Here is a 25,644-nt window from a genome sequence, read left to right as displayed (position 1 = left end):
CGTTATTCCAGCATAAGCTCTCATGTTCAAAAGCCCCTGTCTTCAGAAGAATTTCAGAGTGTAGCTCCCTGCCGGAGAGACCGTTCATGGAGCTACCAAACAAACCAACCAGCCAGCCAGCAGAAGGACCACGGAATGCAGGAAGCACAGTAAGAAGTACATATCTGACTGTCAACCGGTTTTGGGGGGCATTGCCCCTTCTTCCAGATACCAATTACGGGCAGAGACATGTTGTTCAGAGAAAACCATTTTATTTTCACTTCTGCAGAAAGTGGAGAGAGGCCAGCTATGAGACCGCCTCTCTACCTGAATCAGCCAAGCCCCTTGCCTTATAAAACCTCCCGGACGTCACATCCCTCTCTTGCCCTGTGGCTGTTTGCCATTGGTCAGAGCTCACAGTCTACCTTAACCGGCCGATTTAGGCTGAGGGCTTAGCCCTATAAGGTAAAAGTTATAAATATCTCCGCCCAGCAACTTCCTCTTGTCAGAACTTGTAACTTCTTTATCTATATGCTTAGCTATAATGGTAGTTAGCACAACAGACTCCATATTTGTGAACTTCATTAACCCTGTGATTCTGCATTTCAAACAACCACTAACCACTAAAAGGTGACAGATAACCACTCACAAACATCTGCAGATGCTTCTTTGAAATTTCCAGTTTTGACATCTCTTATGAAACCAATTTTGCCCTTATGATTGATTAATTCTTTGTTGTGCACTCTACTCACTATTTATGCTAAATATTATAAATCACTATACTTATAACAGTTGTCTTGTTAGCATATATAAAAAGAAAGAAGCATTTTACTTTTGCAGGCTTAAGAGACTGATATATAGGAAAACTAGCAGGGAGGGGGGAGTGGCAATACTAGCAAGCTTTTGAAAAGCTTCAACAGGAAACAGGCTAACCACCACCAAGCCACTTCGAAGAATGCAGGAAGCTAGTACCAGAGAAAAACACTCAGAACTTAATTAAGTGCTTGTTTTATGCTCTATTCTAATGGGTTGTTGATAAGTCTTCAACAGGAAGCAGCTCACCACAAAGCCACACCAGGAAACCAGCAATTCGAAAATAATTCTGCTGTCAGACAGGTGTTGGGGAGAGCGTGGGGGGCTTGGCTTCTTCTAAGTCTCATCTTATGTTGAATAAATGATTGAACAAATGTCAGAGACCATGATTGAATAAATGAACATTCAAACGAACATTATTAATTTCCTAACAATCCCCCCTTTTATTTTATATACTCTTCATTTATTCACACCTCATTCCTCTACACTCGGGTCGTGTGTATTATTTTATATTTAGGGTAGTAATCTGTTAGTGGTTGGTAGTCTATTAACCTCACTGTCATCTTACTAGAAGGAAATGCAGCCTGCACTGCAGAATTTACTAGCCCTCTGATAAGTGGTATTATGCAAGGGAGTGTTATCAATATCCAGTAGTAGTATCCCCAGGAAGAACAAACTTTGCTTCCATTTAAGAAAAACACACCTCCCAACCATTTCCCCAAAATCTAGAATTCTTTTCCATTTCTGAACAGGAATATAGGCCAAGTTTCTCATTCTTCCATTTACATCCCCCACATCTATTTCCTTTGGCATTAATTGCTTTACAGGCATCAAATAAATAATAAAAAAACCTTATTGGGCCATTTCTTTGTAGTATACTTCTGAATCTATGTCCAATGTTCTCTCTGGGTCCCACTTACTGGCCTCCCACTCCTTCCAGTCTTGTGGTTTCTCCTCTAGCGACCCCTTTTACAAATTGGACCTTCTTTTTATACTTCTTCAAGATAGGGTTTCTTATTCATAAAACACCAGCTATGAAATCCTTAAATCCTGCAGTAAATGGTTCTGGGGATGCCTGTCCAATAAAAAGTAAATCTAAAGGTGCACACCACTTTCCTTTCCACAGCGTTATTTCAATTAAATTTACCCAAACCTCCCACCTTTCCTTCTCACCCTTCTTTTCTGTAGGAAAGTACACAAGTTTAAACTGCCAATGATCTTCCACAGGACCCGGTCCACCCACAGGTTTACAAAACAAATACTTGTCCGGGCATTTATTTATCTGCTCGCCGTTTGAAAGTAATTTTTAAGTCTTTTCCAGGTACTGGATTTGATTCCCACTCAGCCTCTGGGGAAACCGCGTGCTTTGCCCTGGTGTACTGAGTTCCACCCTGCTTCTTTCGTCCGGATTGCTGTCTCCATAATTAGAAGGATTTGGCGGAACCAGGGACTCTTCCACGCCTTGATGTATGCCCATTGGCCTGGCAGATAGGAATGGACCGGGGTCTCAAGTGGTGCCCTCTGAACGGTCACGCCAGCCTCCCTGTTGCAAGAGAGAATGAGAAACGGTGCCAGCAAATGTTTTCTTAAATAGGCATCCTTAAGAAGGTGCAAGTTGGGATTTCCAGGGATCACGTCCCAAACTTCCATGCCATACAAACACTCAAATGGTGAAAGGCCAGTAAACTGATGAGGCCTTGTCTGGATATCAAATAATACTAAAGATAACATTTCACACTCTGGTTCATACATTTGGTCTTTCCTGAACTCTGGGGTTGCCAGGGGGTTGGAGCTTCCATTTTACTCTCAGAGCCTCCATAACTTGGTGCAGAACCTTCTGGGAGAATGGAGAGCCACTACCAGAATTTAAAATTTTTTTTAAAAAAAGACCAACACGTGGGATAATCTGTTCCAATAATATTTTAGTCACCACATTAAAAGTTGCTCTGGTTGTGGGGAAAGCTTCTACTCACCCAGTCAATTAGTCAGTGAGGACCAGGCAGTGTTTAACCCTTCCCACCTGAGGCAAATTAATGACATTCAAAGGGATGCACTGCCAACTGTCTCCCACCCATCTCAATTTTCTAAAAGTAATGTTTTGTTTGCCCGCTGGCAAGGAGTACATCTGGCCACCAGAGCATTGGCCTGGGACCACACCCATAGTCCCACAAATTTTTCTAAAAATTCTGGACCAAAATTCATGCTTCCCAATGCTTTTCCTCATACAAAGCTTTAAAAACCTCTCTGACAAATCCTTCTGGCAAGCATTGCCAGCCGTCTAGCAGAATTAACACTCCCTGTTTTAAGTCTGCCCCCCTGCTTTTTGCTATTTTCATTTCCTTTTTCTGATAAGTAAATGGAGGGGAGAGCCCTATGCCCAGGGGAACAACCCCCCCTTTTTTTTTTTTCTGATGCCCTGGTACATGTATGACAGCAACCTGTGTAGGCAATTACAGGGTCTGCAGGGTCTTCTTAACTAGATTATGGTGGCCAAGGTTCTTTCCCTGGGATGTTAGCAGACCTTTTTCACACCATAGTTCCCCAAACACATGTACAACCCCACTTATCAACAAGTCATCTACATTTTTTTATTCTTGTAATACAAAAGCCAATGCTTTCTCCAAAATTGTGGGGGATTCTGTGTACCCCTGGGGCAGTACTTTCCATTGAAACCTGGTCAAATGGCCAGTGTCAGTATAAGGCCACTCACTGGCCAGGGGAACACAAAAAAAAAGTTTCAAATCAATTACAATATACACTTATTTTACTGGGGGACTTCTGTAACAGTCCTAAATTGTCTGGGCACGCCCAAACCTTGGGGTCAATTTTTTTATGTTTCATGCACTTCTTTCAGCACAGCCATCCTGACTGCACAGACCCAATTTGCACATTACATCTTTAACTCCTAACAGGCAAATGCCTGTATTAGACATTCAAAGGAACCACGCAGCTCCACACACCTGCCCTCCCCTTACATTAAACTTGAAGGGGTTTTAAAATGGGCACTGAGCCCTCACAATTTTCTATTTTCACAATTTTACAATGCCTTCCCACACAATTTTCCAGAGTTTCAAATTTCCCTGCCCCCAACATTCCTTATACATTCTCCACTCCTTACTCCTGAATCCACCAAAAATTCCACATCTATACCTAACTCGCCCATCCTTAAGGTTAACACAGGCTCAATTAAGGGAGGGGGGGGCTAAATACCAGACAACTCTGAACCCCCTCCATGCCAAATCCTCATAACACCTTGCCTGCCTCACCAATTCTTCTGTTTCAACTCCGTCCTTGCTCCCCTCTTCACGATTCACCCCTCTCTCTTCTCTCATTTTATCTCTGCAAACCTGGGTTTTGTAACCCCTGTCTCATGACTACATTCAAAAGCCCTTCATATCAAACTCTGACACATATCTAAACCTCCTCATATCAAAACCCCTTTCAGACACTAAAAGTGTCAGCTTTAGTTTTTAATAACATTATTTAATGGCAAGAGAGTTGGTGTATTCGGGCATCTGCTCTCCAACACTGGTCAAACAGATGCTTCTAATACACAATAGAAATCTACCTATTAACTAAACCCAACAAACCTTGGCTTTGATCCAGCAAAGCACATAATTACAATAACCAGAAATTGATTGTACAAGACCCTGTGCAATCAAAAACTCAAGTGAGGATGCCACAAGCATGACTCAATAACTACTAATATATATATATATTTAAGTTCATCTTTCTTAAGATTACACAGTGGAAACCAATGTAATCAATAAAATGACACAGAGACCCAGTGCAGCTGAAATTCTGCACTGAATTCAAGCCATAAGTATAATTATCCTCCCAAATTTTGTTTAATCCTTTTAAGCAACCACTAATGTCAATAAAAAATTACCTCTATATAAAGTAATAATTCTTGCAGCCTTTTTTTTTTTTTTTAATCTATCTCCAGTCAGATTTTTATGCCAAGATAGCATTTGCATTCCTGAATGTACTCTTACACCCACCGTTTACAAACTGCAAGCTGTAAGAGGGCTGTCTTTTCACACACACCCCCTCTTCCTCCTGACTTGCAGTTTCTACACCACTATCAGTCTTCTGCTTAACTTCTGATTTTTCTTCACTAATTTCTTTCTTATCTTTCTTTACCTCTCCCTTGTCTTTCTCTTACCATACTCAAAAACCCTTTAAGTGTTTACGTTCCTAAAGATGATTCTCCACTCAAACCTCTGCAACATAAACTACGAGAAAGTTTCACACCCTTCCCTCCCTGGGGTGTTTGTAAATCCCAGTCAGCCGGTGTTGCATCTGGGAAAGCGGCTTCTGCCTCTGCCGCTGTTCTATTGATCTCTCTCCCTCCAGATTTCTCCCATAGGCACTTACCCAAGGGGGCCTTTAATTCTTAATATATTTTTTTTTTCTCCGGCTTCAATGATTGCCGGGGCTTTCTCTCCTTTTGTAAAAAAATAATTTTCAACTCTTTTCAGTCTCCGCCTCTTTGTAAGAGAGGCGATGACTCTGCCTTTCTCCACTTAAGGCGGCCACTATCTTGCCCACAGGAGAGCGAAGGGGGGGGGTCCAATTTTTTAAATGTTGTGTTTAGTCTATTTACCTCTCTCTCCAATTTGCTGGAGGGGAGTACCTTCTGTGAATCCTCCTCTATGTCCTCCTCACTGCTCTCACCATTCCTTCCTTTTTCCAGGGGCGACGGGTCCCTCTGACCCTCTCGCACCTGACCCTCCCCAGGTCGGTCAGGTAGTACCAGGGGCGACGGGTCCCTCTGACCCTCTCGCACCTGACCTTCCCCAGTTTGGCCAGGTTGGTAAGGGGGGGGGAGCAGTGAAAATGACACAGCATAGAGGACCAAGAGTGGACAGACATTCTGTCCTCTACGGGTATACTTCTCATAGGTTTCTTTTTGTCTAACTGCCTTTAAATGGGGGGAATATCAGTTCTCTTCCCTATGAAGTACACCCATAACAAAATGTAAAGTGCCCCCTTGCCCACTACAGGGCTGGGCTCCTGCTCCTGATGCAGGCAATATCTCTATCATACATCTGGCGGAGTTTCTCAGGAACCCCCACTGGGCTCCTGCTCCTTTGTCTCATACCCTGTAGAGACCCCATCCTAGTGGGAGATCAGCCTTTCCATCGGCAGTCTCCGGAAATTCCTGACCCTGGCCATTCCTTTCCAGTGATCTGGGCGTCCCCAACGGAATTTCCCCCTACCTTGGTACCTTTTTCACCTTTGACGTCTTATTGTCCATCCCATTCACACACACCATTCACACCAACAAACACTTTCAATACCCAAAACTAATTTTAATTTCTTCTACCCAATTATATTTTCTACTCACCGGTTCCACACAGCAGACTCCTCCGGTGGGCTGTTTTCAACTGAACGTCTCGTTGTGGGTTCTTGGGGAGCAGAGTGCCACGCCTCAAACAGTGAGTTGGCAGCTGAACTTAGCTGGGGCGCCCTCCAAAATCACAGGAGAGGAGTGTTCGCCCTGCTCTCCAATGGACCAGAGGCCCAACCCCAAAAGGGGCCTATATTTATCCCACTTCTGACACCAGAAAATTGTCAACCGGTTTTGGGGGGCATTGCCCCTTCTTCCAGATACCAATTACGGGCAGAGACATGTTGTTCAGAGAAAACCATTTTATTTTCACTTCTGCAGAAAGTGGAGAGAGGCCAGCTATGAGACCGCCTCTCTACCTGAATCAGCCAAGCCCCTTGCCTTATAAAACCTCCCGGACGTCACATCCCTCTCTTGCCCTGTGGCTGTTTGCCATTGGTCAGAGCTCACAGTCTACCTTAACCGGCCGATTTAGGCTGAGGGCTTAGCCCTATAAGGTAAAAGTTATAAATATCTCCGCCCAGCAACTTCCTCTTGTCAGAACTTGTAACTTCTTTATCTATATGCTTAGCTATAATGGTAGTTAGCACAACAGACTCCATATTTGTGAACTTCATTAACCCTGTGATTCTGCATTTCAAACAACCACTAACCACTAAAAGGTGACAGATAACCACTCACAAACATCTGCAGATGCTTCTTTGAAATTTCCAGTTTTGACATCTCTTATGAAACCAATTTTGCCCTTATGATTGATTAATTCTTTGTTGTGCACTCTACTCACTATTTATGCTAAATATTATAAATCACTATACTTATAACAGTTGTCTTGTTAGCATATATAAAAAGAAAGAAGCATTTTACTTTTGCAGGCTTAAGAGACTGATATATAGGAAAACTAGCAGGGAGGGGGGAGTGGCAATACTAGCAAGCTTTTGAAAAGCTTCAACAGGAAACAGGCTAACCACCACCAAGCCACTTCGAAGAATGCAGGAAGCTAGTACCAGAGAAAAACACTCAGAACTTAATTAAGTGCTTGTTTTATGCTCTATTCTAATGGGTTGTTGATAAGTCTTCAACAGGAAGCAGCTCACCACAAAGCCACACCAGGAAACCAGCAATTCGAAAATAATTCTGCTGTCAGACAGGTGTTGGGGAGAGCGTGGGGGGCTTGGCTTCTTCTAAGTCTCATCTTATGTTGAATAAATGATTGAACAAATGTCAGAGACCATGATTGAATAAATGAACATTCAAACGAACATTATTAATTTCCTAACATGACTAATACATAAGGGTTGCTAACCTCCAGGTCTCCCGCCATTCCAACTGATCCCCAGGCAGCAAAAAGAAAACGACTGTCTTGCAAAGTGGACTCCGTGGTATTATGCCCCATTTAAGTCCCTCGTTTCCCTTAAAACCAACCTCCTCAGAGTCCACCCCCCAAAATCTCGAAGTATTTCTCAACCTGAAACTGGCAAACCTGCTAATATATAGGGCCAGAGCCAGCAGTGAGGGCACGGGGGTGGTGCTAGGGTACTGAGTCTTTGTGGGAAAATACCTGGAGATGCTGGGGGTGGAGCTGGGAGAGGGGAGGGTTTGGGGAGGGGAGGAGTCTCATCAGGGTCCAATTCAATAGAGTCCATCCTTCAAAGCAGCCATTTTCTCCAGGGGAGCTGGAGGCCTTTCAAGAGCTCTGGAATGCTGCAATTTACCCCGGTTCCAGGCATTAAAATAGAGAGGGAGGGAGGAGGAGGCTGGGGAGGCAGTAAGGTTGCCGTCCAATTCAAGAAATATCTGGGGACTTTGGGGGCGGAGCCAGGAGACATTGGGGGTGGAGCCAGAAGCAAGGGTGTGGCAAGTATAATTGAACTCCAAAGGGAGTTCTGGCCATCACATTTAAAGGGACCGCACACCTTTTTAAATGCCTTCCTTCCATAGGAAATAATGAAGGATAGGGGCACCTTCTTTGGGGGCTCGTAGAATAGGACCCCCTAGTCTAATCTTCTTGAGACTTGGGAGGTATTTTGGGGAGAGGCACTGGATGCTATACTGAAAATCTGGTGCTTCTATCTCAAACAACAGCCGTACAAGAGCCCCAGATACCCACGGATCAATTCTCCATTATTTCCTATGGGAATAAGTCTCCATAGGGAATAATAGAGTTCCCAGCAGACACTTCCCTCCCCCCCGCTTTTTGATTACCCTGAAGCGGGAGGAGGGCCTCCAAACCAGGGGATCCCCTGCCCCCACCTGGAGATTCAACCAACAACAACAAAAAAAACTGTGGGAAAAATAACAAAAAAATTAGTGAAAAATACTTCAAAAGTGTAACAGATAATTAAACACTTCAACTTCACACATTTTCACATATCATTACATACAGCAGCGCATTATCACAAATGCAAGATATAAAGTACAAAGGATAAATATTCAAAAGTGCTTGTAGTTAGTCCACATCCGGTTTGAAACCCTTGAAAACCATTCATTAAAGTGCCGGTGTCCAATGTGTTACAACTGCAGATCATTCTTGTTCTTCAGCAAAGAATTTATGATGGCAAGACGTTGCTTTAAACTTCGTTTCTTTAAAGACGTTTATTATATAGCGGATGGTCATCAGCCTCTAACAGTGAAGCTTGTGATACTGTTTCAGATGTCTTCCTCCGAGAGACGTGTTCCTCTTATCTGTAACCAACACAATGCATCATTCCAACACATCTTTCAACACTAAATACAACTCATACAAATCAACCAGGACATCAAACTCACCAACTTCCAGCTGGTGCAACTTTTTAAGACAACATCGCTAACATGAGGGCTGGAAACCCAAGCCTAAGTTATTAAATATCCCTTACTGTAAACAATACTGAAAATTGATATGTGAAAATGTGTGAAGTTGAAGTGTTTAATTATCCATTACACTTCTGATTCAGAGAGATGAGCGGGGTATAAATCAATGGTCCTCTTCCTCCTCCTCCTCCTCTTCTTCTGCCAGACAGTCGAGGGCTAGATGACATTGTGTCGGGATGCCAGCCTTCTGGTGGGACCTGGGGCTTGCCCGGAATGACAACTCATCTCCAGACTACAGAGATCAGTTAGAGCAGGGGTGTCAAACTCATTTGTTATGAGGGCTGGATCTGTTATGAGGGCTGAGACCTCGTTGGGCCACGCCCTATTATTTTGACGGGCGTTTGGCTCCTAAACCGGGAGACGACTGCTGCCGCCACCCTACACTACGGAGAAATTGTGATCACTACGGGCTCACTGTTAGTAAAGGAGGATCCCGTCTAGGTTGTTGCTTAACAGCACCATACAATGTTTTAATTGTATTTATTGTTTGACGTTTTGAACTGATTGTTAGCCGCCCTGAGTCCGCTCGCAGAGAGGGCGGGATAGAAATTTAAGGTAATAAACAAACAAACAAACAAACAAACAAACAAACAAATAAATGTTGGGCCGGGCCATGTGCGTACCTATTTAAGATTAGATAACAGAGATATAAACTTTATAAAGCACACAGACAAAACAATTAAAGATCTTTTTTTGAAAAAAAAAAAACTTAAAACATGCTTAAAACATGAGCACTCATTGGTCTTAAAGGTGCTTTCTTTATATTTCTCCCATGGGATCCAGGGAACTCTGGCTCCTTCCTGCCTTCCCCAGGGGACCAAGAAAGGGAGGAGCCTCAGCCAATAGAAGGAAGAGAGGCTTGGCTCAGTAGATGTGCTGTGCAATTGTTATAGCCTGCCAAAGCAAGCTCTTCCTCCCCCCCTTCCTCCCCAAGGGAGGAGCCTCAGCCAATGGAGAAAATAGAGGTTTTGCTCTGTAGCTCCTGTGTGACTGAGCAAGCCTTGCAAAACAAGCTGTTACACAGAAAAATGCAAGAGAGAGGGAGAAGGAAGCAGATGACAGGCAGTTGCTCGAGGGCCTGAGAGAAGCCCTCAGGGGGCCTAATTCGGCCCCCGGGCCAGATGTGTGACACCCCTGAGTTAGAGCAAATGGATGCTTTGGAGGGTGGCCTCTAGGGCACTGTACCCCACTGAGGTCCCTGTTCTCCCCAGGCTCCAGCCCCAAATCTCCAGGAGTTTCCCAAACTGGATCTGTTAACCCTGAATTGCTCCTGTTTAGAGATGAAAAATTTCCGGAAATTTTGAAGCTTGGGAAAAAACCCAGTTTTTTTCTGGAAAAAAACGGAAATTTTTGGAAAAATTGAAAAAAAAATGCTACATTAGCACTTTTTTTCTTTTCCAGATTGAAAGTCATTCTGTCACTTTAGGAACATAAAATATGACTATGGACAATTTTACTTGGCATGAAATTATCACAACAAGCATATTAAAAATATAGTGTATCCAAACAATTATTACAAACAGAATTTACTTTTTAAAAATATTTAATTGTTATTGTAACAAATGGAGCAACAGTCTCCTGAACTGTTTACTAGTTTATGAGGAACAGACAAAAAACCCCCCCACAAAACAATTTTTAAAAATCCAGAAGTAACAAATGTTCATATTTCCTCTCCACAGTATTAAATAAAAATAAAAAACCCATTCATCATGTTAGAATAAAATGTTCCATGATCATTTTTTTTCTTTTCTTTTCTTCTTTTCAATTTTTCCAATTTTTTGGAAACAAAAAACAAAAAAGGCTTCCAGAAGGTAAGAAGGAATAGAAAATTATAGTTACAAATCTGGGTTTTTTTCTGAAATTTTCCGGTTTTTTTCTGGGCTTTCACATCTCTACTCCTGTTTGCCACCAGATGCACAAGTTTTAAAACATGTTCTTTAAATAGAAACATCATGGTAGTGTTTCTGACAACGGAATTATGCTAAATAACGTTTAAAATTAATTCTGACATATAACGCAAACCTGCGGAAAGAATGCGCTCAGCCTTTTACTCCCTCTTTGGGTTATCTGTCGTTTTATTCCCCCTCTTGTTTTAATCTGCAAGTGAGACTGGGACACGCATAGTTTTCATGCAACGTAGCCACCCCAGCGTTCTGCAAGTCATGGCCCAGGCTAATTTTAGCAACGATGCGCGCATCCAAAAAGAATCGGAGCAGCCGAGGTCTGGTGTGACAAACGGATGACTGTTTTCTCTGCTGTTTCTCTAAGCCACGGCAGGGTGGATGGCGCTTTATGCAGAAGATCTCGTCATCCGGAAGACTAAGGCCGCAGGTTGAGCGACAGCTCGCCCAAGATCAGCTCAGTTTGCGGGGCACCCGGTTTTGCTCTACAACATTCAAGTAACAAATGCTGGCAGGGAAGATACGAGACTCCGCAGCGCGGAGGACGGAACTGTGAGCAGCTGCAAGACATTCGCTTCACATTTACGAACCTTGAAAGTGTCGCCAAGGTGCAGTACCTTTTGGATTGCGCGGGACCCCCATAATTGTCGTGCTCCGTTACAGGTCCTGAATGTTTTGTAATCCCTCCAGCAGCTTTGTAAGGTAGGCCAGAACGGTCACCTTCACGTGGATCACAGGAGGCTGAGGCCCAAACTACATATTACCAGACGGCAGGTTTGGGCCCTGACAATAAACATCTGCAGAGTTCTTGAGAGCAGGAGTCGTTTTGTAGAAAAATAGGTGGCGGGATTCATTGGCATAACTCATTAGCATATGCCGCCCCCCCCCCCAGCACCCAAAAGCAACCTGACGCAAGAAAGGAGAGCCCTGGGCAAGCGAGGCCTGCTTGGGCTGGCTAGAGATCCAGCCAGCCCAAGCAGGCCTCGCTCACCTGGGGCTCTCCTGGGCCGCCCCCCCTCAGCCAGTAATTGAGCCGCTCTTTGCCCAACTTGCCTGGTGCGGCTGGTGGTGGTGTTATCGCCAAGTTTGCCTCTCTCTGCCTCTCCCCTGCAGCTTTGTCAAAGGGGCTTTTGAGCAGGTGCCTGCAGGCTGCAGCAGGGCTCCGACTCTGAGATAATTTGCAAGGGGGCCCCTCAGATTTCAACTGCCTAGGGGCCTCCACAGGGTTTAATCCGGCACTGCTCCTCAGCCAGTTTGGCCACCCCTCTGCCAGATGCTGCGCCGTACGCTTCAAGCACTCTGCTAATGAAATCCTGCAGAAGGTCAGTTCACACTTTTAGCAAGAGCTCCTTTGCATATTAGGCCACACCCCCTGGTGTAGCCAATCCTCCAAGAGCTTACAAGGCTCTTTTTTGTAAGCTCTTGGAGGACTGGCTACGTCAGGGGTGTGTGGCCTAATTTGCAAAGGAGCTCCTGCTAGAATTCCACCCTTGCTTTTAGCTGCCACATTTCTCCTCTCTCACTATGCTAGAATATATGTTCTTTTTTCCACATGGCAAAGGCATGGCGGTTGCTTCATCCAGTTCTGATTGTGTGGACGTTATTGGTCTGCACTGTGTTGGTCAGCAGAATGGTTGAATCGCAAGACAGTGCTGATATTACCCATGTACACACAAACACACACACACACACAAATAGGATACCACCTGTCACCGATCTGTTTATAAAATTTCTGAAATGCCTTTTCTTATTTGGCTAAATGTTTTAATTTTTCTTCCAGGGTCATCAAACAGAACCAACAGGAACTATGGTAGGTATTTTTAGTAAGAGATGAGAGTTAAATTTGTTGTGAGAACAGAGGTGGAATTCTAGCAGGAGCGCCTTTGCATATTAGACCACACCCCCTGATGTAGCCAATCCTCCAAGAGCTTACAAAAAAGAGCCTTGTAAACTGTTGGAGGATTGGCTACATCAGGGACGTGTGGCCTAATATGCAAAGGAGCTCCTGCTAGAATTCCACCCCTGCGTAAGAATTTAGGGTTGCCATCTTCCAGGTGGAGCCTGGGCATCGCTCAGAATTATAACTGATCTCTGGACTATAGAGATCAGTTCCCCTTTAGGAAAGGGCAGTTTTCAGGAGCAGATTCTACAGCATCGTATCCTCCCTGCCCTCCCCTGACACCACCCTGGGGAGGGACGGTGGCTCAGTGGTAGAGCATCTGCTTGGGAAGCAGAAGGTCCCAGGTTCAATCCCCGGCATCTCCAAAAAAGGGTCCAGGCAAATAGGTGTGAAAAACCTCAGCTTGAGACCCTGGAGAGCCGCTGCCAATCTGAGTAGACAATACTGACTTTGATGGACCAAGGGTCTGATTCAGTATAAGGCAGCTTCATATGTTCATATGTTCATTGCAGAATATTTTGGCGAGGGACGGTGGCTCAGTGGTAGAGCATCTGCTTGGGAAGCAGAAGGTCCCAGGTTCAATCCCCGGCATCTCCAAAAAAGGGTCCAGGCAAATAGGTGTGAAAAACCTCAGCTTGAGACCCTGGAGAGCCGCTGCCAGTCTGAGTAGACAATACTGCCTTTGATGGACCGAGGGACTGATTCAGTAGAAGGCAGCTTCATATGTTCATATGTTCACCCTTTGCAATGCCCTGCAGCCTGCCCTGACCGAAGAAGACTGTGAAGCTGGCCTATGGACATGGCGGGGGGGAAGCTGGATTCTCTGCTTTAATTTCCAGGAGGAGGAGGTCAACAGATTAGGGAACGTTTAAGAATCAGAACCAGGGGTTATTTTGTAAATAAAAAGGTGCTAGAGCTCATTAGCACAACTCATTTGCATATGCTTCACACCCCTGACATCACCGGAAGGTGTACTAAATTATACCAGCTCAGAATCTACCTTCAAAGGCTTCTTGAATTATAATTGTCACAATAAAACCTTATTCCCATCCAATGTTCCCTCTAAGCTGCAGAACAAAAATTCTATTTTGTGAGCTCCTGGCATTAACGTTGTGAGCTACTGCATCAATTAGGGTGCTCTGGGGTCATCCTTCCTGAGCTAAGACAAAAATGTGTGAGCTGGAAGCTAAAAATCTGTGAGCTAGCTCACGCTAACTCCGCTTCGCGGGAATACTGCTCCCATCATACCTTTTTTAATTACTTTCTCCTGTGTGGCCACAGTGGCATGAGGGAAATTTCCATCGCTCTGCTTTATATGTTCTGGTTATTTTCCCATTTTTTTTTTTTTTGTGGGGGAAAATATTAGAAAGTTTTTTCAGATCTTAGAGTCAAGAAAAACTCTCACAGGGAATTTGAAGAATGGAGCCCAGAAGCAAGTACTGGGGGAGAGGGGTAAGAAAGAAAGAGTGCAATAAAATTTAGAGGTTCTGGAGCTCCGCTCCTGTGAGCTCCTGCCCAAAAAGAGGCCTGATCAGAACCCTGGTACTCCAGCTCTGTCCTGCTCTGATCTTCCCCCGTGGCTGCTTTTGACTAAAAATAGAAATACTGGGAGATGCAGTTTGGAAATGCAAATAGCACAGGGAACCACTAGTTGGATCGGAGCCCTGGTTCAGAGGGTGAAATGTTCATCTCTCCCTCTGCCCTCAGGTATTAATTTCACTAGTTGAAACCAAAACAGGTCGAATAACAGTTTAGGAAAGTAAGGAAGAAAATATTGGTTGAAACTACATGTTTGGCTAGATACTCAAGACTCTTAAGATTCTTTGGTGTGAACTTATATTTCCTTTCTCCTGTATCTTTTATTATAAGACTGCCTTTGCTGGAAATGTCAACTTGAATAGGCCCTTCAATAAGAAGACTTACAACATAAATGGATCAAAATGTTGATGATTTAAAGTTAAGAGATAATAATATGTGACAATATATGTCTTCTAAGAAAGTATATTAGATGTAGACCTGTATTCTAAGGAAGTACGCCACATGCAGATTAAGATAGATGTGTAACTATAATTTTCTATTCCTTCTTACCTTTTACCCCCAACTTTTAGAAAACCAATAAAACTTCGAAAACCAAATAACGGTTTAGAAAAGAAGGCAGCTTCAGCCAGGGTCACGGCGGAGGAGGGAGGGAAAAAACCACTCAAAAGTCTTTCTTGCCGACTGAGTTTGTGGCCATAGTCTCAAACGATATAAGCCCTCCCTCCCTGGTTGCTAGTTACATTTTAAAGCTGCTTAGTTTGTGTGAATTAACAGGCGAGCTTGGGTTGGTGGGTGATGTGAGAGAGGAGGAGAAGGGAAAAGAGACCAAGAACGGAGGTAAGGAATGCTTAAATGTGCAGATGCTTAAATGTGTAGAGGCAGAGAGGGAGGTGGTGGGGAAGAAAATACCTGGAGACTTTGGAAGTGGATCCAGGAGAGGGGGGGGGCTTGAGGAGGGGAGGGGGGGGCCTCAGCATGGTACAATGTCATAAAGTCTATCCTATATTGCAGGGGTGGCCGACGGTAGCTCTCCAGATGTTTTTTTGCCTACAACTCCCATCAGCCCCAGCCAGCATGGCCAATGGCTGGGGCTGATGGGAGTTGTAGGCAAAAAAACATCTGGAGAGGTACCATTGGCCACCCCTGCTATATTGAAGTAGGATTTTCCATTCCTGTATTTTAATTATTGCTTTTATGTGATTTTTTTTTAGGGGGGGGTTGCAAATTGCTCCTTGAATTATTAATTGAATAGAGCTGCTCCGAGTTCCATAACCCTGTCTGCAACACACATTTGCTAGGGCGGCCAGCCTCCAGGTGGGGCCTGGGGATCTCCCGCTTTTACAACTGATCTCCAGCTGGCAGAGATCAGCTCCCCTGGAGGAAACGGCTGCTTTGGAGGGTGGGCTGTGTGGCATTATACCATGCTGAGGCCCCTCCCCTCCTCGAACCCCGCCTTCTCCTGGCTCCACCCTCAAAGTCCCAAAGTATTTTCCAACACAGGCCTGCCAACCCTACACATTTCATTAATATTTTCAAAAGTCAGTGACTACACGCAGGACTGCTGAAGGAAATAGTCTCTAAACACTTTAAAATGCAGGCAGCATCTTTTCAAAGCCATCCCAACAAGAGCTGCAGCTGCCCTGAGCCTGCCTTGGTAGGGAGGGCGGGGTATAATTAAAAACTTATTATTATTATTATTATTATTAGGGTTGCCAAGCCCCTCTGCTGTGGCACGGGACTGTTTTCTCTCTTGTGCAAAGCACACACAGCTCAATGACATCACCTGGGAATGATGTTATTGTGCCGGGGACGTCGCGCCGGGGACGTCGTGCCCGGGACACTCTAGGATTTATGATAAAATTATATGGTACCATAGAGTTTTACCATGAGTCCTAGAGCATCACATTGGGGACACTCTAGGATTTGTGATGGAACTCTATGGTACTATATAGTTTTACCCCGAGAGCGTCCCCGGCATTACAATATCACATCCGGGTCACATCATCATGCCAGGGATGGTGAGCAGTGACGGGGCTCTATGGGGGCAGGGATCCTCCCGGCAGCCTGCTCCCTGCTGGTGGATTGGGGCCCACCAGACTGGGGGATCCCTCGCCCCTGGCAGGAGCCTGGCAGCTCTAGCTGCAGCCGGGTTTTTGTCAGAACGTTGAAGTTTTTCTTTTTGCTTCCTCTTCGATAGGGCAGGAAGCAGAGACTGCCCCCTGGAGAACACAAGCACTGTGATAAATGCTTCAACCGGTATTGCCAAGCTCCGGTGGTGCCGGCCGCCTCTTGCTTGGTGATCAGCTGTCGCGCCCACTGCGGCGCAGCCTTCCACATGTGCAAAGAGGAGGAGCATCGGCTCATGTGCCCTCTCGAGCAAGTCCCCTGCCTCAACTCCTTCTACGGCTGCCCTTTCACCATGGCCCGTTTTAAAGTGGCCAAGCATCTGCAGACCTGCCCCGCTAGCGTTGTCTGCTGTTCTATGGAGTGGAATCGTTGGCCGACCGAGGACTCTGTCGACGTTCTGCATAAAAACGTCATGAAGGAGAAACCCGGCCCTGAATGCTTGGATGTAGCCCTGGCTCTGAGAGATCAGAAGGCTCTCTTTGGTGTCCTGAAAATGGCTAAACTTTTCCCAGAATGCAGAGGTCCTTGTGCCGTGGATGAGGGAGAAGACACGGGCGGTGATGGAGAAGACGCTACCGGCAAGGGAGCAGGTCAGGCCGAAGCCAGTGATGTTCCTCAGCTGAGCCAGGAAGAGCGTGAGAGTTTGGCCAAGGACAAAGAAGGGATGGATCTGGCCGGTTACAACGTCTGGGAAAACATGTTTAGTAAAGAGCTGAAAGCGTGCAAAATAACAGCCTCGTTGGCCAATGACCGGACGAAAGAACAAGACAGTAGTTCCAGAAACGCGGGCCAGGCATCCCATGACAGCTCACAAAAAAAGGAACCGGAAGCAGCTAGTGGTGCTGGTGACAGTGACGTAACCCAACCGTCTCCTCCAGTTAACTTAGCAGCAGAAAGGACTGGCTTTGCCCCTTGGCAGGAAGGGGTTCTTGAGAGACTAAAGAAGGAGGTTCCGGTAGGGGACTATAATATGTATCTGGTCCACCATGGGAGGATGCTCATCCATTTTGGCCAGATGGCCGCTTGCACTCCCAGAGAGAAGGACTTTGTCTACGGCAAGCTAGAAGCTCAGGAGGTGAAAACGGTGACCACCTTCCGAGTCCCTGTCAGCTACTGCGGCAAACGAGCTCGCCTCGGGGATGTCATGGCACACAAAAAGCCAACCAAGAATGTATCAGTGGATACTTCAGATATGGGGATCAACCCAGAGGATCTTCCAAAATGTGACACTGTCCAGATGGCACTGCTGTGCGCCCTGGAGAAAGAGCTGAAAGGTCATGAGATCTCAGAAACGAAGAACACCGATGCCCTATATGTGGATTTCGGGACGCAGACGTACAGGTTTGCCGAGGAGCCTTTCTCCTCCACAGTGGTCCTAGCAGACATCCTGGATGCTAAAGACACACCAAGCCTGCACTTGCACCTGCACAGCGAGAGTGTGACCCGGAGGCATAACAAAAGCAGCTCAGCTTTCTCCTTCTCTTGCAACCACTTTTTCCGGCGAGATGAGTTTCCATCACATTTCAAGAACGTTCACGCCGATATCCAGTCCTGTCTGGACGGGTGGTTCCAGCGCCGCTGCCCGCTGGCCTACCTGGGGTGTCCATTCGTCCAGCATCCTTGGTGCCCCGCTGGGCAGAAGTCCTGTATCATCTACAGCCAGCCTCTCAAGACTTTAGCGCTGAAGCCCCAGGTTCACCCTGCCCTCTTGGAAAGAAAGCGGTGCGACTCGCTGAGGAACAATCGAGGGAAGGAAACAGATGTTCTGAGCAACCTCCCCCTGGAGATCCTGCAGTACATCGCTGGGTTTTTGGATAGCTTCAGCTTGTCGCAGCTGGCTCAAGTGTCGGTGCTCATGAGGGACATCTGTGCCACTCTGCTGCAAGAACGAGGGATGGTCTTCCTGCTGTGGGAAAAGAAGAGATATTCCCACGGGGGCACTTCGTGGAGAGTCCGCAGAAAGGCAAGTGGCAGGGGTACAGTGTGGCATGCATGCCCGGATAGTAAAATGTTACATGTACTGATGGTTTGTTAAGTTGGTGATAGAAAGTGCCAGGGGTCATTTTGTAGAAAAAAAAGGTGCAGGAGCTCAGTAGAATATCTCAGTAGCATATGCCCTGGGATCTGTGTGTACCGGGGAGAGAACTCTTCACTGCATGCAGACCCTGGCTGGAGGTTCAGGAGCTGTGCTCCTGTGAGCTCCTGTTGAATTCAAGCCCTGGAAAGTGCCATCAAGTTGCAGCTAACTTATTATGGAGATCCTGTGGGCCAGGGGTGTCAAACTAAGTTGTTACAAGGGGCGGATTTGACACAAATGGTATTATGTGTGGCCGAGCCATGCATGTCATAAAATTTACTGCCAGGTAGTGGAGATAGTAACTTTATAAAGGATACAGATAAAATCAATTAAAGATATTATTTTTAACTGAAAATACAAACATGCTTAAAACTCTTGCGCTATTTTGTTTAATATGGAAAGGTAGGGAATACTGAGATTTGACAATGACCGTTTTCGCACACAGCTTACCACGGGGTCACGTTCCTGTTCTCTCCGCAGCGTCTGTCGGATTTCCCATTATCTGCGCCGGAGTTACAGGAAGTGCCGCGGCTTTTGCGTAGCAAACGTAAACTGGGTTTTAGCGGTTTACGTTTGCGACGCAAAAGCCGTGGCACTTCCTGTAACTTCGGGGCAGATAATGGGAAATCCGACGGACGCTGCGGAGAGAACAGGAACGTGACCCCCGTGGTAAGCTGTGTGCGAAAACGGTCAATGCAATTTTTGAAAAACAAAACACGAAGGAAAAGCACAACTTTGTCAAAGGGGCTTTTGGGAAAGTTCTTGCTGGTTTCAGTGGGGGCCGCAGGTGGCAGGGCGGGTGCTCCGACTCTAAGATAATTTGTGAGGCCCCCCCCCCCCAAGATTTTGACTCCCTAGGGGCCTCCACAGGGTTTAATCTGGCACTGGATGTCATGGGGCAGCCTTCCAATCCCCACATTTTCCTCTGCCATTTGTTGGAGCAAGGGCTCCCCACCAGCCCTACATTTTTAAAAAGTTAAGAGGGATTGCATTTTAATTCATTCCTCAGCCAATGGGCTGGGCAGCAGAGAGCTTCCAAACTCTAAGTGGGGCCTGGGAAACTCCCAGAGTTACAGCTGACCTCCAGATTACAAACCACCAGGGCCTTTTTTTTTTTTTTTAGCAAGAACGCACAGGAACGCAGCTCTGGCTGGCTTGGCATCAGAGGGTGTGGCCTAATATGCAAATGAGTTCCTGCTGGACTTTTTCTGCAAAAAAAAGTCCTGTGTGAAACGATGGTGATACCAGGGGGTGTGGCCTGATATCAGGGCTGGTGCTAGGGTTTTTGGTGCCCTAGGCGAGCTGCCTACTAGCACCCCCGCCAGAAATTTAAAAAGCAGAGAATTGTAGGAGAAACGAAGAAACTCGAAACTATTTACATTTTTAATTTACAGGTTTTTCTTTTAAATTTTAATTTTTTAAAAGAAAATTGTGAAATCGAGCAATCAAAATCGTGAGAATACTACTTGATCATTTTAGCTGGAGGTGCCAGGGACGGGACCTTGTGCACGTGAGAAAGACGCTCTACCCCTCAGCTATGGCTCCCACCCCATGGCTCTGTTGAAGTAGAGTAGGGAGGAGGAGTGGCAGCACACAACTTCAACAGGAGCCAATTTTTAGAAACTGTAGTTGGCTCTTCTTCAGCTTTTACAATTGGTTAATTTAACGGGCTCCGAGGAGCACACTGCGCAGGTGCTGTCCGCTTTCACGTTTCTGCGCTCCATGAAGCCTGCTTTCCATTGGGGGAGGCAGGCTCCAAGGAGCACACATGCAGCGTTTAGGGAGAGGGGGCACCTGGCAACGCCCCCTAGGCAGGTGGTGCCCTAGGGAGCAACCTACTTGGCCTATGCCTGATATGCAAATGAGTTCCTGCTGGGCTTTTTCTGCCAAAAAGGCCCTGCAGAATACAGAGACTGGTTCCTCAGGAGCAAATGGCTACTTTGAAGCGTGGACTCCACGGCATGGTGCCCTACTGAGGTTCCTGCTCTTCCCATGCTCCGACCCCAAATCCTCAGGAAATTCCACCCTGGATTTGGGAACTCCAGGCAGCATGAAGAAGGGAATGTTGCCAACGATCCTCTGTTGGTGAAGGCTTTTGAATACGCAGAATCATTATGCATAGTTTTAAGCTGAAAGGTGGAGACGTGCGTTGAGAGAATGCCACGATGGCAGGAACTCCAAAAGGGTTTGTAGCGACGCGTGCTTTGCCGTTGCTAAGGAACACTACATAAAAGTGATAAACTGTATTGTAAAAATAAACAGGAGCCTTGTGGCATCTTAAAAGCTTTTATTCTAACATAAGCTTTTGTGGACACGAGGTTGTGACAAGCATAACTGAACTCCAAAAGGAGTTCTGGCCATCACATTTAAAGGGACCTTCCTTTGGGGCTCATAGATCTGGACCTCCTGGTTCAATCCTTTTGAAACTTGGAGGGTGTTTTGAGGAGAGGCACCGAATGCTATGCTGAAAATTCGGTGCCTCTACCTCAAAAAATAGCATCCCTCCAAGCCCCAGATACTCTCAGATCAATTCTCCATTACCCTATGGGAATCGGTCTCCATAGGGAATAATGGAGTGCCCAGTAGATATTCCCCCCCCACACACACTTTCTTATAACCCTGAAGCGAGGGAGGACCTCCAAACCGGGGGGTTGAGGGCCATACATTAGACTTCACTGAGGTCCCTCCTCATTCCCCAGACAACCCCACCACCCACAGTCCCTGCTCATGAATCCCCATGAACTTCCCGAGCTGCAGTTGCCAACCCTATTTGTAGATAAAGACATTGGTTGAGGGGGCTGAAAACTGCTTGTTGAAGAAAAGATGCTATTGAGCACAATCAGGAGGGTCAAGAAATAAGTGTGGGAATTGACACATGATTCTGTGAATGACACATAATTCTACTTGTCATGTTTCTATAGTTTAATCCCTTAGATCTCCTTCACTTCTGAAGCTACCAGGGGTGGAATTCTAGCAGGAGCTCCTTTGCATATTAGGCCAATAATATGCTCCTTTGCATATTAGGCCTGGGGTAGCCAATCCTCCAAGAGCTTACAAAAAAGAGCCTTGTAACTCTTGGAAGATTGGCTACATCATGGGGGTGTGGCCTAAGATGCAAAGGAGCTCCTGCTAGAATTTCACCCCTGGAAGCTATCAGAACTGAGCACACAGCCTTTCCCTGTTTATACCAGGGTTGCCAGTTTCCCCTTGGTCACTGGTGGTGGGGTAGGGTTGCCCATTCCAGGTCGGAAAGACCCTGGAGATTTGAGGGATAGGGACCTCAGTGGGGTACAGTGCCCTAGAGGCCACCCTCAAATCATCCATATTCTCCAGAGGAACTGATCTCGGTAGTCTGGAGATGAGCTGTAATTTCAGGGGATCCCCAAGTCCCACCTGGAGGCTCCAAAAAAATGACCGCGGGAAAAACTTGTTTATAAATTGTTTATTTTTTAAAAAGGTCAAGGTAGTCCCCTGTGCAAGCACCTGTCATTTCCGACTCTGAGATGACGTCGCATCATGACGTTTTCATGGCAGACTTTTTTACGGGGTGGTTTGCCATTGCCTTCCCCAATCATCTAAACTTTCCCCCCAACAAGCTGGGGACTCATTTTACTGACCTCGGAAGGATGGAAGGCTGAGTCAACCTCGAGTTGGCTATCTGAACCCAACTTCTACCAGGATTGAACTCAGGTCGTGAGCAGAGAGCTCGGACTGCAATACTGCAGCTTTACCACTCTGCGCCACAGGGCTCCTTTAAATTGTTTAATAGTAGTGTATATTTACAGAAGTTTTTCCCACAGTTACTTTTTGGATTCCCACCTGGAGGCTGGCATCCCTAGTTTACCCCGCCTCCATCTTCCTCTTCTCCTTTTATTATTCTCCCTTCATCAAATTTTAGCTTATAAATCCCCTGGAGCAGGAACCGAACTTTAGGTTTGTTACACTATAAAGCACTGTGAAGCGCCGCTAATAAAAATAAAAGGTAAATGCGCAAAGAGGGAATTTCCACGGATCCCCGGTGGTTTAGATGCTTGAGTTCTGTCTTTTACTATTTGCATACTTTAAAAAAAACCTTCTATGAAAGAGGGCCCTCTTGGAGGATTTCAGAATCAATAAAAATTGCATCAATCCCTCTTAGCCTGTTCAAAGAAAATGGAGGGAGGGGGAGAATGAGTTGGAGGCTCCTTGTAAAACTTCTGTCTGAGGTTCTGTGAATAAATGTGGACTTTCCCCTGTCTTCCTTGCTTCTAAATCCCCCTCACTTCCCACAACAGGTCTGGAAGTTTAGCAGTCTGTTCTCCACCATTAAGAACTGGCGGTCCAGTGACGTCCCTTCCATGGCTGTGCACTTGAAGACCTGCCCTTTTTACGAGGTGGAGCGCAAGGTGGACCCTGTCCAGCTGACTAGCATGGTTTCATCAGAGGATCTGACGCAAGAAAGTTTGGTCTCCACGTTTATGCGCAAAGCTGGCCAGAAAAAGCTGCAGAGCAGGCTGCGCTAATGTCAAGGGATGCATGTGTCCGTGTGGCTGCGTCTCAGTTTTGTTTTGAAAATCAGCCTTACAGACTTCAGCAGCTGTCAATGAAACACATTACACGTTCTCACTCGCTCTTAGTAGTTTGAGAGGAAAATCTCAGCAGCGTTGAGACCTAAGCCTAATGGCTTTCGAAAGCTGAGGAGGGCAATCCCAGAATCGTGCATATCGACCAGAACTGTGCTCTTGCGTTGCTCTCGAAAGCACAAGGATTATGACAAGTGGACAGAGCAGACCAAGGAAACTGGTGATCTATTTTGTGTCTGTCTTGCTCTCTATGTCTCAAGACAGGTCAGGGGAAACAGCAGATGTATTGAGGGTTTTTTTTTTTAATTAAAACATATTTGAGATGGAGATTGCCATTATAATGTTGGGGGATTTTAAGGAATGGAGATGAACCAAGGCAAGAATAGCATCAGAGAACGCAAAAAGTCAGCACAGTGGGATATTCGTCAAAAAGCATTCAAGGCATCCCCAAGAGCACTTTGGGCCAGTCAGCCACTCTTTCCCCCATTATCTTGTCCTCCATAATGCTCAGATGTTGAGGGACGTCTGGAAGCGAGATTTAATTCTTGACTTATCTGTTATTTACGAGTCCCATGAAACGTTCTTCAGAGTATGTAGAACGCATGAAGTGCGAATGTATTAAGTGCTGCCGTTGCAGACTTTTTCTCTGGCTCAACCTTGCAACGAGCCTTTGAGGTGTTGCTTTTTAAAAATCCCTTTTACCTCCCAAAGGGCAACTGGACACTGACAAAGAGTGATGCTCGCACCGCCTGGCGAGTCAATGGCTGAGGAGGGTTTTGAGCTGTCCCCGTTAATCACGCTTGATTTATTTGTTTCTGATGGCATCATTACTAAATTGCTAGAGACAATGCTGAGGAACAGTTTGATGAACAGACTGGGGTGGATCTTACCCTGATCCCACCACTCCACGGAGCCAAGTTTATTCATTTGTTCATTGAAGTATTTATTGAGTTTGGCTCAAGTTTGAGATCTTCCTGCAGTGTAAAGGGCTTTTTTGCATTATCACTTTCCTCGCTCGTGTGTTCCTATTGCCAGGGGTTGTGTGTGTTCTGTTCTGCACATGTGTTGTTGCTGGTGGAAAGTGCCGTCAAATAATGACTGATTTATGGCGACACCCATATGGTTTTCAAGGCAAGAGACGTTTAGAGGTGGTTTGAATTGGAAAAAGTGCAGAAAAGGGCAACTAGAATGATTAAAGGGGTTGGAACACTTTCCCTATGAAGGAAGGTTAAAACGCTTGGGGCTCTTTAGCTTGGAGAAACGTCAACTGAGGGGTGACATGATAGAGGTTTACAAGATAATGCATGGGATGGAGAAAGTAGAGAAAGAAGTCCTTTTCTCCCTTTCTCACAATACAAGAACTCGTGGACACTGAATGAAATTGCTGAGCAGTCGGGTTAGAACGAATAAAAGGAAGTACTTCTTCACCAAAGGGTGATTAACACATGGAATTCACTGCCACAGGAGATGGCGGCTACAGGCATAGCTAGCTTCAAGAGGGGATTGGATAAACATATGGAGCAGAGGTTCATCCATGGCTATTAGCCACAGCGGATTGGGGCAAGTGATGCTCTGTATTCTTGGTGCTTGGGAAGGGCAACAGTGTGAGCACTTCTAGTGTCCTGGCCCCACTGATGGACCTCCTGATGACACCTGGATTTTTGTTGACCACTGTGTGACGCAGAGTGTTGGACTGGATGGACCATTGGCCTGATCCAACATGGCTTCTCTTTTGTTCTTATGCCATTGCCTGCCTCCATGTCATGACACTGGTATTCCTTGGAGGTATCCCATCCAAATACTAGCCAGGGCTGACCCTGCTTAGCTTCTGAGATTTGATGAGATCAGGCTAGCTTGGATTATCCAGGTCAGGGCAGGCATGTGTGGAATGTCCAGCATAAAAGCCCACAGTCTTGGAGATATGCCAGACATTACTCAATGTAATATCAAATCAACCACTAGGGGGAGCAAAACACATGTGGAATAGGAAAAAACCTCAAAGCAACAGGAGCGCAGAAGTGAGGAAAATTAGAAAGCCGAAAAAACCCTACTGAGACTAACTCTAACTTGAGCGGCTCTTCTGGAGAACCACTTAAGTTGGAGGAAGGCTACTTGGAATATGGTTGAATCCATCCCGTCATTTTGGTATTAAGAAGAAGAAGAGATTGGATTTCTATCTGCCCTTCACTACCCAAAGGAGTCTCAGAGTGGCTTGCAATCTCCTTTCCCTTCCCCTCCCCACAACGAACACCCTGTGAAGCAGGTGGAGTTGAGAGAGCTCTGACAGAAACTGCTCTTGAGAGGAACAGCTCTGCAAAAACTTGTGACTGACTCAAGGTCACATCAGCAGTTTATGTGGAGGAGTGGGGAATCAAACCCGGTTCTCCCGGATAAGAGTCTGCACATTTAACCACTACACCAAACTGCCTCTACACCAAACTGAATTAAATGTCCGAACGCTTGGATATACAATTCTCTGTTGCTTCAAAATAACTTTCCTCTTTTTCCATTCACTGTTTTTTAAATATAATATTGCATGATCCAGG

The 25,644-nt window shown here is 45.8% G+C and overlaps 1 protein-coding gene across 1 annotated transcript; it reads left to right on the top strand.

Annotated features, from left to right (window-relative positions):
* The first annotated feature begins 86 nt into the window (after window positions 1-86).
* Window positions 87-23,044, top strand: FBXO40 (F-box protein 40). Its single transcript, XM_060236305.1, has 3 exons — window positions 87-149; window positions 16,530-18,422; window positions 22,811-23,044. Exons 1-3 carry the CDS (start codon window positions 87-89, stop codon window positions 23,036-23,038), a joined length of 2,184 nt encoding a protein of 727 aa, XP_060092288.1. The 3' UTR covers window positions 23,039-23,044.
* The last annotated feature ends 2,600 nt before the right edge of the window (window positions 23,045-25,644 follow it).

This window comes from Heteronotia binoei, chromosome 4 (genome assembly GCF_032191835.1).
Source record: "Heteronotia binoei isolate CCM8104 ecotype False Entrance Well chromosome 4, APGP_CSIRO_Hbin_v1, whole genome shotgun sequence".
Lineage (NCBI taxonomy): Eukaryota > Metazoa > Chordata > Lepidosauria > Squamata > Gekkonidae > Heteronotia > Heteronotia binoei.
The sequence above is the reverse complement of the archived record's forward strand: the minus strand, read 5'-3'. Positions and strand labels throughout refer to the sequence as shown.